General features: G+C 43.4%; 1 protein-coding gene across 1 annotated transcript in view; it reads right to left on the bottom strand.

The window, feature by feature from the left end:
• ERP44 (endoplasmic reticulum protein 44) overlaps window positions 1–16,171 on the bottom strand; it is a 157,078-nt gene that overhangs the window by 66,547 nt on the left and 74,360 nt on the right. The window contains exons 5-8 of the mRNA XM_082259931.1: window positions 12,827–13,011; window positions 10,682–10,797; window positions 10,495–10,552; window positions 6,224–6,340 (exon numbers count right to left, since the gene is read on the bottom strand). Coding sequence (XP_082116057.1) covers window positions 6,224–6,340; window positions 10,495–10,552; window positions 10,682–10,797; window positions 12,827–13,011 — 476 coding nt within the window. The remainder of the gene's footprint in view (window positions 1–6,223; window positions 6,341–10,494; window positions 10,553–10,681; window positions 10,798–12,826; window positions 13,012–16,171) is intronic.

The following is a 16,171-nucleotide window of genomic DNA, read 5'->3' as shown; positions in this document are numbered from 1 at the left end:
AATGATAGAGGGGCGGGTACTACGTCTGTCAATGAGCTTAAGAGAAAAGGATTTTACGGTAAGTTCTTACAAAAATCCATTTTTCTCTATCGCTCATTGACAGACGTAGTCTTCTTGATTCTCAAGAGCTGGGACATCCAGAAGCAGTGCCACAAATGAGGGGTGGGATTGACAAAATCAAATCCAATCTAGTAGGCCCAACCGGTGCCAAACTAGAAGTTTTAAAGGCTCATTATAAACAAAGAATGAGACTAAAGAAAAAAATTTTCCAACGGAAAAAAACCCTCGAGGTAGACCACTGGTCCCCTCAAATTGCGGCCTGCAAAACCTTGCGGCCAAATGAGGCATCAGACGATGCCATTACATCAACTTTATAATGTTTAGAGAAGGTATGCACCGACGACCAGGTAGCCGCCTTGCACACCTGGACCACTGACGCCTGATGGCGAAAGGCCCATGACGCACTAAGTGCCCGAGTGGAGTGCGCCTTAACAGGGAACGGGGGCTCCCGACCCTTAATAGAATAAGCCTGCACTATCGTCTGTCTGATCCATCTGGAAATGGTCGCGGCAGATGCAGGCAACCCCTTTTTGGGTCCATCTGGGATCACAAAAAGTGAATCCGTCTTGCGAAACGAGTCTGTCGTTTTCAAGTATACCCTGATCGCCCGGACCACATCCAAGGAGTGCAAAGCAAATTCCCGAGGATGACTGGGCTTAGGACACAGGGAAGGTAATACAATTTCTTCATTCAGATGAAATTCTGAAACTACTTTTGGTAGGAAGGATGGATTCGGACGAAGAACCACCTTATCTCTATGAACCACCAGATATGGTGAACGACAAGATAATGCGGCCAGTTCTGACACCCTGCGTGCAGAAGTAATAGCCACCAAGAAGGCCACCTTCTGGGACAACGTGGGTAGAGGAATCTCCCTAATATCTTCAAAGGGAGGTTTCTGAAGAACCGACAACACTAAATTAAGATCCCAGGGGGGTAACGGCGCGTGCACTGGCGGAGCCAGATGTCGCACCCCCTGGATGAAATTCCGCACCAAGGAATGAGTAGCCAAAGGCTTCTGAAAGAAGATGGCTAATGCTGAGACCTGACCCTTGATAGTACTCAAGGCCAGTTTCTGCTCAACCCCTTGTTGCAGAAAAGCCAATATTCGACTAATCGAATAAGACCGAGGACGGAACCCCAAAGGTTCACACCATGCAATGTAGGACTTCCATGTGCGATGATAAATCTTTCTGGAAGTCGCTTTCCTTGCTTCAACTAGAGTAGGAATAACTGAAGCTGACAAACCTTTGTCCTTCAGCACCTGGGTCTCAATAGCCAGGCCGTTAAAGCCAGGGATCGTAAAGCAGGATGGAGGATCGGTCCCTGAGACAGTAGATCCTCTCTGAGAGGAAGTCTCCACGGGACGTCCGCCACCAGTCTGACCATGTCGGCGTACCAAGCTCGACGAGGCCAGTCCGGAGCTACCAGGATTACTGGGATTCCTTCCTCCTCTACCCTGCGAAGAAGTCTTGGCAGTAACGCGAGAGGAGGGAAGGCATATATTAGCTGGTATTGCCCCCACGGGGCGATCAGTGCGTCTGCGGTTTCTGCTAGAGGATCGCGGGAGCGAGCCACGAATCTCTGAACTTTCCTGTTGAATCGTGATGCCAACAGATCCACATCCGGGGTGCCCCACCGTAGGCACAACTGGTGGAAAACGTCTGGATGGAGGGACCATTCCCCCTGATCCAGGGTCTGACGGCTGAGATAATCTGCCTGCCAATTCTCCACCCCCGGAATGAACACCGCAGAGATTGCTGGAACAAATCGTTCCGCCCAGCGAAGAATGCAAGCCACTTCTTTGGCCGCTCGGACACTCTTGGTGCCCCCCTGGTGATTGACATAAGCCACGGCCGTGGCATTGTCCGACTGGATCCGAACCGGGCTGCCCTGGAGCTGCTCGGTCCAGTGAATCAGACAAAGTCTGATCGCTCTCAGTTCCAATACATTTATCGGTAATCTGGATTCTTCCGGGGACCAAAGTCCCTGGGCAGATAATTGACCGAGAATTCCTCCCCATCCGGAAAGACTGGCATCCGTGGTCACTATCGTCCAATATATTGGCAGAAATGACTTTCCCTGGCTGAGCATTGGAGACCGAAGCCACCAAACCAGAGACTCTCTGGTCTGTTTGCTCAATCGTATCTGATTGTCCAGGGATTCCGGATTCCGATTCCATCTGAGGAGAATCTCTTGCTGAAGAATTCGGGTATGGGACTGGGCAAATGGGACTGCTTCGAATGAAGCCACCATCAACCCCAGAACCCTCATGCAAGTCCGAAGGGAAGACCAGCTGTTGGACAGTAACAACTGGACTGCTGATTGAATCTTTCGAAGTTTCCCTACCGGAAGAAACACTCTTGTCCTGACTGTGTCTAGAATTAGACCCAGATATTCGAGCCTCTGGGTGGGAACCAGAAAAGACTTTTGCTGGTTCACCAGCCACCCGAATTCCTGTAAAGAAATCATAGTAATTTCTATGTTTTGTAGCAAGGTCTGAGGAGACTCTGCATGAAGCAGAAGATCGTCTAGGTAACCTAGAATCGATATACCTCTTTGGCGCAGAAGTGCCAACATTGGGGCCAACACTTTTGTGAAGACCCGCGGAGCCGTGGCGAGACCGAAAGGTAACGCCACAAACTGATAGTGGTTCTCCTCTACGGAAAAGCGTAGAAAACGCTGATGTCCTGCGAAAATGGGAATGTGAAGATAGGCGTCCTTGATGTCTATGGACGCTAGGACATCCCCTGGATGCAGGAAGGCTGCTACCGTGCGAATGGACTCCATTCTGAATCTTCTTATGTTGACGAAAGAATTGAGTGCTCTTAAGTCCAGAATTGGACGCACTTTGCCCTCTTTCCTGGGTATTGTAAACAGGTTTGAATAAAACCCTTGAAACCGTTCTGTCCAAGGAACGTGGACTACCACTCCTTGTTGTAGTAGATCTGTGACTGCTCTCCGCAGATCTTCTAGACGATCCGGAGATAGTCGGATATTGGAAGGGAAGAATCGCGCCGGTGGGAGAGATCGAAACTCGATCTTGTACCCTGACTTTATGACTTCGCAAACCCATTTGTCCGGGATTCTGGAAAGCCATGGATCCGGGAACCGGCGAAGACGTCCCCCCACCCCAGTTATGGGTGGGGGCGCACCTTCAGGCTTTGGATGGTTTATCTTCAGGTCTGGAGGGGGCGGGCTTTTGCTTGCCCGACCAACGACCCCTGATGCCTCCTGTAGGAACCTTGGAGGACTTAGGTTTTTCACCCGCTGGACGAAAAAACCTCTTGTGAGCAGAAAAAGAAGGCCCTCGTCTTTGACGAGTTCCTCTACCTTTAAAATTTTGCGGTAAAAAGGTGCTTTTTCCACCGGTGAGATCCTTAATGATCTCATCTAAGTTGGCTCCAAATAGACGTTCTCCTGAAAAGGGGATATTAGCCAATGCTTTTTTGGAACCTTGGTCGGCTATCCAACCTTTTAGCCACAGTGTACGCCTGAGAACCACTGCTGAGACTGATGCTCGCGCCATTAATGGAGTGGCGTCTAACGCCGCATCACATACAAACTGTAACCCCTGTATCATTTGCTCCAACAAATCTGATACCGCCTGAGGGACTTCTTCTAAGTCCCGGCGTAACCACTTAGTCCATTCAGTTACAGCCTGCGAAACCAGACCAATAGCAATTATTGGCCTGAAAGCTGATCCAATCAAGGAAAACATGGTGCGAGACATAGCTTCTATCTTGCGATCCACTGGATCTTTAAAAGACGGAGCGTCTTCTAAAGGAATAACCGTGGCTTTATTCAATCTAGCAATTGGTGAATCCACCACAGGTGGTTCTGTCCATTTCTTAATAAGGGTTTCCTCAAACGGATAACGCCTGTCAATGCGTTTGGAAATATTAAAAGTGCGTTTTGGCAGACGCCATTCTTCATCGATTGGATTGCCAAAACATTTGGGCAATGGAAAAACCTTTGCCACTTTGATGCACTTTTTAGTCCCAAAAGGGATCTCAGTTTCAGCTATTTCTGATGGAATACCCTGTAACCTTAAAGTCTCTTGAACAGATACAATGAGTGCGTTTACCAACGCTTCCTCTCGGGCTATGGCAGATGCCGAAACATCCTCCTCACTGTCTGAAGAGACAGGACCCGAGACACCAATACCAGATGAAGTACCTGCAACTGCAGAAATAGGCTCAGAGTCTGAATCCGAGGTTTCAGATAATAAGGGGTTAGGCGGGGGTCGCTTTCTTGCGCCCTGTCCCTGACAAGCCACTTCCACCCGGGACACAAAAGTTTCCATAATGGCTGACAAAGATTCAATTGTCAATGGGGTGCTGGAGGATCCCGCAGACCCCTCGAGGGGATCCGGAGGAGATACATGAGTGGCAGGGTCCATGTTAATACCGGACACTTTTGCCAGCAATAAACAAAAAAACCTTTTTTTTTTTTTTTTTTTTTTGTGTGTCTCCCCCTAGCGCAATAGCGCCCCTCAGAGTACCTGCTTCTCGATCCCAGAGAGAGAGAGAGGGACCCCCAAGGCTCACCAACCGATGCAGTGCAGTTTCCAACAAACTGCAGCCAGCGTCTGTCTTACACAGACTGGAAGGAGCTGTTTGCTTTTTCCCGGGCAGAAGGCGTGGCTCCGCCCCCTGTGTACGCCTTCCGGCGTTCCCAGCCCTCCACGAGGAAGCTGGGCTCACAAAACATGGCCGCCCCCATAGAAGAGACATAAGACTCCAAAAACATGGCGGCCGGCGTGACCTGAGGACATACATGCATTCGGTCTACGGCAAAATGGCGGCGGACCGCCGATATCGTCTTCCCAGCACATCCACCTGCACTCTGCTGAGAGGTGACATATGGATCTACAGAGATACACTGCACATAAGGTAGGATTATACCTCCTATGTTTGCTGTAATGTTACAGTCTGCTGGGTAGAGTGTTAGCTCTTGAACCAAGTCCACTTCCCACAAAACACATGCTGTATTACAAGGGGGACTTGTAAGTGTCAGATATATACTGACCATATCTGGAGGGGCCCATAATATATACTGCCTCATAAATGAGGAAAAAAGGGAACGTTTTACTCACCATACCGAACCGACAGGCACCCTCTCTTCATAATACCCTCTCCACCGAGGTGGGGGTTTGTGGATGCCTCGACTCTCTGGTCCTGGCGTCCAAGCGAGCTTTTGACTCGCAAAGTCAGTCCCTTTACTGGGACTCCGTCGCGGCCGACTCAGCGCACTGGTCTGCACGCGCTTTTAGGCAGAAACCGGGGTGACCACTGGATCTCACATCCAGCCCGTCGCCCGGCCCCGCATACTTACTTGAATATGTCGCGGCCGACCAAGCGCAATGCCTGGTCTGCACGCGCTCGTAGGCCGGCTGGGGTGACCACAAGTGTCGCCCAGTCCGGCATTTTTGCTTGAAGATCTCACAGGAAAAAAACACTGGAGAAAACTACCTAAAAAATGTCTTTTTCTTAAAGAAAAAAAGTCTTGCCAGGACCAAAAGATCCCAGCAAGGAACTTAGGTCCTTACTCCTGACTAGACAGAAAAAAACTGATTCCCTGTAGCAGAGAGAGGGAGGATATACCCTCAGGGACTGCCCCCTAGGGTGGAGCCAGAACGTTTTGTCATTCTGCCTAGTCCTACTCCTGCGGAGACAACATAACCCAGCTCTTGAGAATCAAGAAGACTACGTCTGTCAATGAGCGATAGAGAAAATTATGTATTTGAGGGATTTATACTTACCCAAGTCCTAAATCGATCCACCACTAAGCTTTTTCCAGTACTTTTCTCACTCAGGCATGGCTGACAGTAGCAGGAGCCACTGTTTCCTGCTTTGGCTAGTCACATCATGGGAGGAGGGAGCAGAGGGGAGAGGCCAAACCGCACAGTGTGTGTAGATGGACACAGAGCCTAGCTTGTGAGCAAGCCCCCCACATGTGCCGCCACAGGAAACTGCTTCCTATGATCACACGCAGAAGAGGAGGAGCCTAGAGCACCGGCAGCAGACCCAAGAAGAGGGGGTTCAGGATTGCTCTGTGCTATACCATTGCACATAGCAGGTAAATATAACATGTTTTTTTTATCATGTAACTTTACAATATGATATATTGATGTAAAAGTAATGAAAAAAGAAGCACTTACTTCTCCATTTTCAAATGTTATTTCTCGTACAAGAGGAACACATTTATCTTGAGTCCAAGCAAAAGAAAGGTCAAAGTTGGTAAGTGAACCCAAATAAACCATATCGGGAGCATTTTCCTGCAAAAAGAAATTAATTATTTCCATAGAATAAGTTCTATTAGAAGATTAAAACATTTTCAGAAAAATTATAAAAATGTCCCGTTTGTAGATTTGAGACAACGGAAACAATGTTGCTCAAACTCTTCTTCAGGATGCACAGCTTATTGTGATAAACAATGTATACTTTGCAGCATTTAAAAAAAAAAGAGTAGCTTGGAATAAGGAGTTTGAAGTATTTTGGAATAAGCATCAAAGTCCGTATCTTCTTTGCTATGTAGGTTTGGGAAAGAGCTTTTTTTAACCACTTCTGGACCGGAAGGTTTTACCCCCCTTAATGACCAGGCCATTTTTGCGATACGGCACTGCGTTACTTTAACTGACAATTATGCGGTCATGCGATGCTGCACCCAAATAAAATGAATGCCCCCCCCCCCCCACATATAGAGATTTTTTGGTGGTATTGGATTACCTCAATTTTTAGCGCTAAAAAAAAAAAAAATTCTGCTATATAGCATTCCCAATAAAAAAAAAAAAAATAAATAAATTTAAAATCAAATTTTTTCATCATTTTAGGCCAATATGTATTCTGTTTTGGATATGCATTTAATATTTTTGGTAAAAAAAAAAATCCCAATGAGTGTATATTGATTGGTTTGCGCAAAAGTTATAGTGTCTACAAAACTAGGGGAAAGATTTAGGCCATCTTTATTTATTACAAGTATTGACTGCGATCAGACATTTTTAGCGGGACTGCGACATTGCGGCGGACAGATCGGACGCTTGACATTTTTGACACTTTTGGGGAGGACCAGTGACACTACAGTAATCAGTGCTAAAAATATGCAGTTACTGTACTAATGACACTGATCGCTCTGGTGTTAACCCCTTCTCTGCCAAAGGGTTAAATGTGTCCCTGGGTGGTGCTGTGAGGGGGATGAGCACATGCGCATGCCCCCACTAGCGGCCTCACGAAGCAACGTACAGGTACGTCATTTCACAGGACAGAGCCGACCTGCCGGCGTAAAACTACGACGGCTGGTCGGCAAGAGGTTAATAAAAATTTTGTTTAAACAAAGATTACCTTTTAATACAGCATAAAAACACTGCATTTAACATGATTTCAATACTTGGCAAAAGGGAAACTATGCTTTTTGGTGCAGCTTTCAATCCTGAAAATTATGCAATGGCTGCCAGTGCAGATTACATAGTTAGTGAGGTTGAAAAAAGACCAGTCCATCCAGTTCAACCTATGATGTGTGTGTTTGCTGCTAACCGTACATTGTATACCCCTGTATGTTGTGGTCTTTAAGGTGCCCATCTAATAGTTTTTTGAAACTATCAATGCTCCCTGCTGATACCACTGCTTGTGGAAGAGAATTCCACATCCTTACCGCTCTTACAGTGAAGAACCCCCTGCGTATTTTAAGGTTAAACAGCCTTTCCTCAAGTCTTAGTGAGTGGCCACGTGTCTTATTGTATTTTCTTTCTCTGAATAGGTTTTTCCATATGCTAGGGTTGCTAGTACAGTATTTGTACATTGATATCATATCCCTCCTCAATCGTCTCTTCTCCAGAGAGAATAAGTTCAGTGCTTGTAGTCTTTCCTCATAGCTGATGTCCTCCATTCCCCTAATTATTTTTGTTGCCCTTCTCTGGACTCTTTCCAGTTCCAGCACATCCTTCCTGAGGACCGGTGCCCAGAACTGGACAGCATACTCCAGATGTGGCCGGACCAGAGTCTTGTAGAGAGGGAGAATAATCTATTTCTGGAGTGAATCCCCTTTTTTATACATCCCAGTATTCTGTTGGCTTTGCTTGCAGCGGCTTGGCATTGCATGCCACTACCAAGCCTGTTGTCTACCAGTACCCCCAGGTCCTTTTCCATCCTAGACTCACCCAGAGGTCCCCCCCCCCTAGTGAGTAGCTTGCTTTCTGGTTTCTGGCCCCCAGGTGCATTACTTTACATTTTTCAACATTAAACCTCATCTGCCATGTAGTTGCCCACCCCATTATTTTGTTCAGGTCCGCTTGTAAGGTTTCCACATCCTGCCCAGAAGATATTGGCATGCTTAGTTTAGTATCATCCACAAATACTGAGATTTTACTCGATATCCCCTCCTCTAGATCATTTATGAATAAATTAAACAGGATTGGCCCCAGGACAGAACCCTGGGGGACCCCGCTTTCCACACCCGCCCAATCTAAGTACTTCCCATTAATCACCACCTTTGCACTCTCCCCTGGAGCCAGTTCTCTATCCAGGTACTCCCCTTATGGTCCATACCTACCTTCCTTAGTTTGAACAGTAAGAGTTTGTGGGAACGGTGTCAAAGGCCTTTGCGAAGTCCAGGTACACCACAGCCACAGGTTTACCTTTATCTAGGTGGCAGCTCACTTCATCATAGAAGGTTAATAGATTGGTTTGGCAAGAACGATTTTTCATGAATCCATGCTGATTACTACGAATACCATTTTCATTACTAAAGTCTTGTATGTGGTCCCTTAACATCCCCTCCAAAATCTTGCAGACTACTGATGTTAGGCTGACTGGTCTATAGTTACCCGGGATACATCTCAGCCCCTTTTTAAATATTGGTACCACGCTGGCTTTTTTCCAATCAGCTGGCACCATAGCCGTCTGTAAACTATCCTTAAAGATCAAGAATAATGGTCTGGCAATCACCTGGCTGAGCTCTTTAAGAACCCTCGGGTGCAAGCTATCCGGTCCCGGGGATTTATTTACTTCAGATCTTCTGAAAATGTAGGCTTCCCAGGTGTTCTAGTGACCCTGTGGTTTTAACCCTTTCATGATCAAAGGTCATTGATGCATGCATGCCCAAGTCAAATTTAGCAGCATCAGTGTGCATTGTAACTTGGCAAAAAGGTATTTACTAAAGCTGGAGTGCGCAAAATCAGTCACACTTCTGCAGAGAAACCAATCAGCTTCTAACCTCAGCTTGTTTAATTAAGCTTTGGCAATAAAACCTGGAAGCGGATTGGTTTCTTTGCAGAAGTGTGACTGATTTTGAACTCTCTAGTGTTAGTAAATAAACCCCCAACTGACTAATCTGTCTAAACTAAAAACCATTTATAGTGCCCAAAGACATTAAAAGGACATATAAGGCTAGAATGGGTATAATGTTGTAATAAATAACTCTGCTCATACTGATTGTTGAAAGCGGACAACAAAAAACAAAACACAAAATTCAAATCTGCAAATGCACCCCACCTCTGATTAGATGTTAGAACCCCAGCAGGGGTTCTTGTAACTATGAGAGGCAGCCTCGTTGAAAGCAAATGGGAGGTTGCTAGCTCTCTTAGCTTATCATGGCCACTTGCATGTAACCACTCATGCAGCGACCAAGTTTTCGTTGCATGCGAGATCATGTGCAAGTGGCCGCGATTAACTGCCACAACGGGCAGACTCCCTTTGCTTTGAGTGGGGCTGCCTCTCGTAGCCAATTGCTTTAAAACCCTCTGGAGTTCCTGCATCTAGTCGGAGACCAGGTGCATTCACAGGTGTATATGCACCCCAATTCCTGAAAGTAAAAGTTTATTTATTTTTTTTAGTTTTGCATAGAGTGGAAAGGAATTAGAACACCCATAAAGGCTTTCATTGCTGTCTGTACCCCCATTAGGAGATAATATAACCCTCCCTTATGCTATACAAAATGAAAGAGGAAAGTTTTGCCTTTAGTTTTACTTTAATTCTTACCCTCCTTACCCACTCTGGTGGTGGTGGTGGTGGTGGTTTGGGGGGATGGTGTACTGAATGAAGTAGCTCAAGAAATTTACACAAATTAACGAATCAGGACAGCGACTTATCTCTTGCATTCTTTCCCTGCCCCAACTACATTTTAAAATTTTCCCCATAGTGATTCAAGAATATCTAGCGAAGACATATCCAAAACATCAGTTTAAAATAAAATGTGTTTGGTTGCCAAGTAAGGTGACTGAAGACAACAGACTGCTTTCATATCTCCTGTTTAATGAATGATCCTGCCTGTTCTATGGCCAACTTCAATAATGGCCTAATGTTTAATCAAGTCACCCTTTACCATCTAAATCTACATGATTTACATACAGCTTAGAAAATATATCAAGTAATCTAGGATGAGTTCTGGATAAATTAAGACCAGTGAAGGTTATTGTTCAGAATAAAGAAAACTTACTCCGTTTGGCCTGTAAATTACATTATCTCCACTAAATCGCTCAGGTTTGGAAATGTCCCTAAAATAAAAATAAAAAAAAGTTATATATGACTAGATACATACGGTAATTAAAAAGACATTATGAACAGGTTAGAAATAGATTACGCATACTACGTAATCAGCGAAACAAACGACAGATGATGCTTACCCAAATGCAGAAAGGAAGACACAGTCATCATGTAAAATATTTGCAACTTTTGCAAATGTTCGGTAGTTGTCAGACTCTTTTGATTCAAAAAATCCAATGATTGTTCTTTTACTGCGCTAAAATGGGAAAAGAAGAAAAAAATGTGTTAGTGAATAGCCATTTCTTGAATACGTTTGGTTCTGTTTTTTTTTTCATTAAACAAATCTTAAAAGAAAACAAAAAAAAAAAAAAAATACATAAAATCAGCCTAGCCCTTCAACACAGACCGTGCTGACAGGGTAATCCCTCCTGCTGAACCATTATCTGCTGCTGGTGGGTGGGGGGGGGGGGGGTCCGAGTCTTTATTTGAATGGTTACAAAAACTATGATGGACATCAAATTATAATCTCTAGTTGACCTCTATTTAAGTACACTAGGTATTCTTGATCTAGTGCACCACTTGGGTTTAAAGTACCAATTTAATACCATTATGGCAGGTTTTCTCATGATCTGTGTGCAATAAGTATGTTTTTTTTCTCCCTGTAAGGCTAAATTCACACCTGAGCGTAGCGTTTTCGCGTGTTTTTACCGCGATTTTTACTGCGATTTTTGTGCAGGCATTTTTAGATTGAATAGAAACCAATGGAAAACGCCTGTAATCTGCCCAAAAAGAAGCTCATGTACTTTTTTGAGCGTTGGGCGTTTTGCTTCAGGCGTCAAAACGCTCAGATGTGAACAGGTGCCATTGAAATGAATAGGATGGGTCTTGTTGGGCGTTTTGAGAGCTGATCCTAGAGCAGAAAAACTCCCCAAAAACGCCCCAAAACACCTACATGTGAACGGAGCCTAATTGTTGGTTTGTAAAAAAAAAAATCTAATAAAAATTATTTGTAAAAAAAAAAAAAAAAAACCAACAACATGAATAGAAATGATGCTTTTCATTGAACTAGGATTAAAAGCCTGCCATGCAGCTGATTTAGGGGGGTTTCTATTGTGTACATAAAATGATGTGAACTACTTGAGGAATCTATGTACTGTATCTGTATTTCATGTCAGAAACCACAGAATGGTTAAAGTTTAAAATGAACAATATTTAACAAAGCAAATGCAAAACAAAAAAACAAACACTTTTTGAAATTTGAGGTGAAGAAAAAGTAGCAAATTGCTACAAATCTCTCCTCATAGCAGGGAAAATTAGGGAAAGTTACTCTAACCAATGCAAACGAAAGGGAGAAGATTTTTTTTTTTTTTTGCTGAATCAAACTAGGTGGCACATATGTATCCATACTTTGAGGCTCAGTACACACTGCAGTAATGCACGTTACTGTAATATGAATTGGTGAGATGCTAAATGAATGGCACCCAGTAAACCTTCTCAATGCAATGGCAGCTTGCCACAAGGCATGGCAATGCTACATTGCCACAGACTGTGCTGCTGAAAATTCTGTATTCTCCTTTTTGGTGCATTTTGGTACTAAGGCAGAGCAACAGTTTGAGACCAGCCTTAGTCTTTTCACAAAAGTGGCGTCAATTGGAAAATGAATATGAAAGTGGCCAAAAAACTTTCCATATGTGATACTAGGCTTGAATTACAGTATGATTTTCTGAAGCCGATTTAATCACTTAACAGATGGGACAAATGGCTACCTTTTTTGTAAACTACACAAGTAGCATGTAGTACTGACTACAGTACTGGCAGTCATTCGTTTAAGGATAAATCACAACGCTTAGTGACTGATTGGTTGTGATTTTAGTAGGCACATTAAGCTACCTAAAATAACAAGTTATCAACACTTTTAGGAGATCACCAAGGGCCATGACTGAACAAGCTATACAAGAAAGCTGAGAGAAAAAAAAAAAGGACTAATTTTTGTGATAGATAAAAATCTGCAAAAGCATTAATGCAGTCTTTATTGGCTGTTAAAACTTTCCCAATAAGTATGATGTGAAGGATCTAATCAGCAATTTTCTCTAAGATTTTTTACTTATTAGCCATTGTTTTTTATCAAGCAAATGAAACCTGAATTACCAGCTGATAATGGACATATTTGTCACTTCTACATGCAAATAAGATTGGTAAGGAGCTGAGAATTTGTAAAAATGTCTGCAGTTGACTAAATATGGTAACTTAGGTTTCCTTTCAAAATTCAATGACCCCATACTCACATCAATTGTTTTTAACTCCTCTAAGCTTTCAACTGTTCGGATTGGATCACTTTTTTGTTGCCGGATATAGTCTGCAATTGCTGTCACAGAACGCTGACCTCTATACTCCCTCTTCATCATCATTCCATTTCTGAATAACTTCAATGTGGGGTATTTGCTTATTCTATATCTTTGTGCAATATCAGCTAAAAAAGAAAGAAAGTTTAATTAAGAAAAACAGGAGACATTTTGTAATCTAAAAAGGCACATATCTAGACACATGGATTTTGCATTAGAAATGTATACAACCATTCAGCTTTAATAATGATGAGCATTATTAAGATCAGTGAGTGTGATCCACTATCACTGTGCCCTTAGAAGAGGATAGCCAGGAGAGATTTCTTGGTTACTGCCTGGGGTCCAAAGAAGAGGAGGCATTGAATGGAAGTCTAAAAGCCTGCCTCAGAAAGAGTTGGCACATACACAGCAGTGCCCAACACAATAGCGCCACCATAAGCACCCTCTGTAAGGACACCCAAATGGTTTGAAAGTGCTAATACCTTAGCTCATCTTGGACTGCAAAAATGCACCACTGAAGGGGATGGAAACAGTACTATCTTCCAAAGGGAAAAAGAAAATGGTACCCGGGATTAAATGTTTCAGGGGTTTCCACTCTATACTCCCCACATCAGTAGAAGGAATAAGGAGGATTTAACCGATTCCCTTCCACAGTGGGCATACTTCTGCAGGCTTCATCAGAGACTAAGCTCTGTACCAGGTAGACCATAGCTCTGCACCTGTAAAGCTCACTGGGGCTAAGTCCACACACTGCATTACATGTCAAAGGGAGTGTACACAGCAGAATCCAGTGCAAAGCAACATTACAAACCAACCCGCATCTTATTATAGATTCATTGGTAGTGCTTTCCAAGAGGAAAGTTCATGAAAGTACAGCCTGAATGCACATGGGATTATAGCACTAACTTCTTTGCCAACACCTTCTCTCTCCTAGATGTTAAAAGATCAACCTCCATTGTGCCTGGTTGTATAGTTCTGTGGATTTTAACTAAACTCCAAGCAACAGCATTGCCTGCTAAATAGTAGTATGTATCAAGCCCCAGCACTTCTCTGTGCACTGTCCACGCACACAGAATTATGCAGTTTGTTTGCCAAAGCAGAAGCTACAGCTATAGAAGTGCTTTAAGTGAGACAGACAATGCAAGCCAACACGTTCATAAAGTAAACACAGTTCATAGTTAATTTTGAAGCGGAGAGATCGAAACCAGCTTTATTCCTCTTAGCAGCAATTGATGACAAATGCTATTCTGAGCCTTAAAAATTGTGACTGGCGATCTAGTTGTGATTGAGAGTGAAAAACTGGTAGAAATGTGGAGTTAATGGTCTGGCCAACATGGTCATTTTTTTACTTGGAGGAAGTATGTGGATTTTTTAAATTTTTTTTCCCCCAATCTAGTCTCTCTCTCTCCCCCCCCCCTTTTTTTTTTTTTTTTTTTGCTTTTTTTGATACTATTAAAAAAGGAATTAGCTATACCACAGATGTTCTATTAAATAACCCTTGTACGTGTGATCATTCTATGGTCAGTGAGCTTGGACTCTCTGCAGTACTCCCAAAACCCGTTAATTTTATTTTTTTTTTGTAACATAGAATGTGTCGGCAGATAAGAACCATTTGGCCCATCTAGTCTGCCCAATATATCCGAATCCTATGAATAGTCCCTGGCCCTATCTTATATGAAGGATAGCCTTATGCCTATCCCATGCATGCTTAAACTCCTTCACTGTATTTGCAGCTACCACTTCTGCAGGAAGGTTATTCCATGCATCCACTACTCTCTCAGTAAAGTAATACTTCCTCATATTACTTTTAAACCTTTGCCCCTCTAATTTAAAACTGTGTCCTCTTGTGGTAGTTTTTCTTCTTTTAAATATGCTCTCCTCCTTTACCGAGTTGATTCCCTTTATGTATTTAAAAGTTTCTATCATATCCCCTCTGTCTCTTCTTTCTTCCAAGCTATACATGTTAAGGTCCTTTAACCTTTCCTGGTAAGTTTTTTCCTGCAAACCATGTACTAGTTTAGTAGCTCTTCTCTGAACTCTCTCTAGAGTATCTATATCCTTCTGGAGATATGGCCTCCAGTACTGCGCACAATACTCCAAGTGAGGTCTCACCAGTGTTCTGTACAGCGGCATAAGCACCTCTCTCTTTCTACTGCTTATACCTCTCCCTATACATCCAAGCATTCTGCTGGCATTTCGTGCTGCTCTATTACATTGTCTTCCCACCTTTAAGTCTTCTGAAATAATTACTCCTAAATCCTAATTACTCCTAAACTCCTAAATTGTAGATCAAGTTAAAGCGATCCCACAGTCTGAGATCTACTGGGATGGCTAGTGGAGCCTTGGACCTGAAAGCCAAACTGCTCAGTTTGTTGTAGAACCTGGAATCCAGGAGGTCTATGTCCTGATTCCACCACCTGTGACAGAAGTCTTGAAGCAGCTCAGGGTGAAGAGACCATACCTGAATTCTTTTAACACTTTTTATTAATGAATGTGCATTAGAGTAACAATTTCAACAAAATGCTCAACATGAGCACTAAAATACAGTTAAACTGATATGTTTCAAGTTATATGAAAATGTATATACAGCTTGCTTGGATCACAAAATAAAAAAAGATAAAAAGCATACAATGAGTCACCATTATTTCACCAGGTATTCGATATCAACTGAATTCGAACAGTTATTATACTGTACGTCTGAGTCGATGGGCTTCTTAGTTAGTGGAAATGGTAAGGGTAGATGCACACCTGCATTCATTTTTCACGTCTTGGACATGTATATTGTACAGGGCTGGAATGTGGCATTCTGCCCAAACCAGTATCTGATTCTTCTTGAGCTGCGAGACTTCTGTTTCCTTCATAAGCCACTGCAGTGGCATGGTCTGATTGGATCATGGTCACATGACCTTGCAATCAAGAGGTCCAACGTTGAACAGGGAAACCGAGTTGCCAGGACCTGAAGGATACTGATCAGATGAACAGCTTCCTTTTAAAACCAAGTTCCTTGCATGGAGTGAGTGTCCAGAAATCCTCCACATCCCAACAGGTTGGTGACTGTTAGAACCTTCCAAACCAATGGGAAAATTTTCCATTATTCCACTGCTGGAGAATAACTGTTTTTTGACTTACAGTAAAATCCTTTTCTCTTAAGTTCATTGATGGACACAGTTCTCTCTGATTCATATCAGTAGGGTAATACTGCCCCCTACAGGATTAGGACACTAGGCAGAAAAAAAGTTCTGGCTAGGCCTATGGGCAGTCCCGGAGGGTACACCCTCTCTATTCCTG

This window comes from Pelophylax lessonae (assembly GCF_965119305.1).
Source record: "Pelophylax lessonae genome assembly, chromosome: 5".
Classification (NCBI taxonomy): domain Eukaryota; kingdom Metazoa; phylum Chordata; class Amphibia; order Anura; family Ranidae; genus Pelophylax; species Pelophylax lessonae.
The sequence above is the reverse complement of the archived record's forward strand: the minus strand, read 5'-3'. Positions and strand labels throughout refer to the sequence as shown.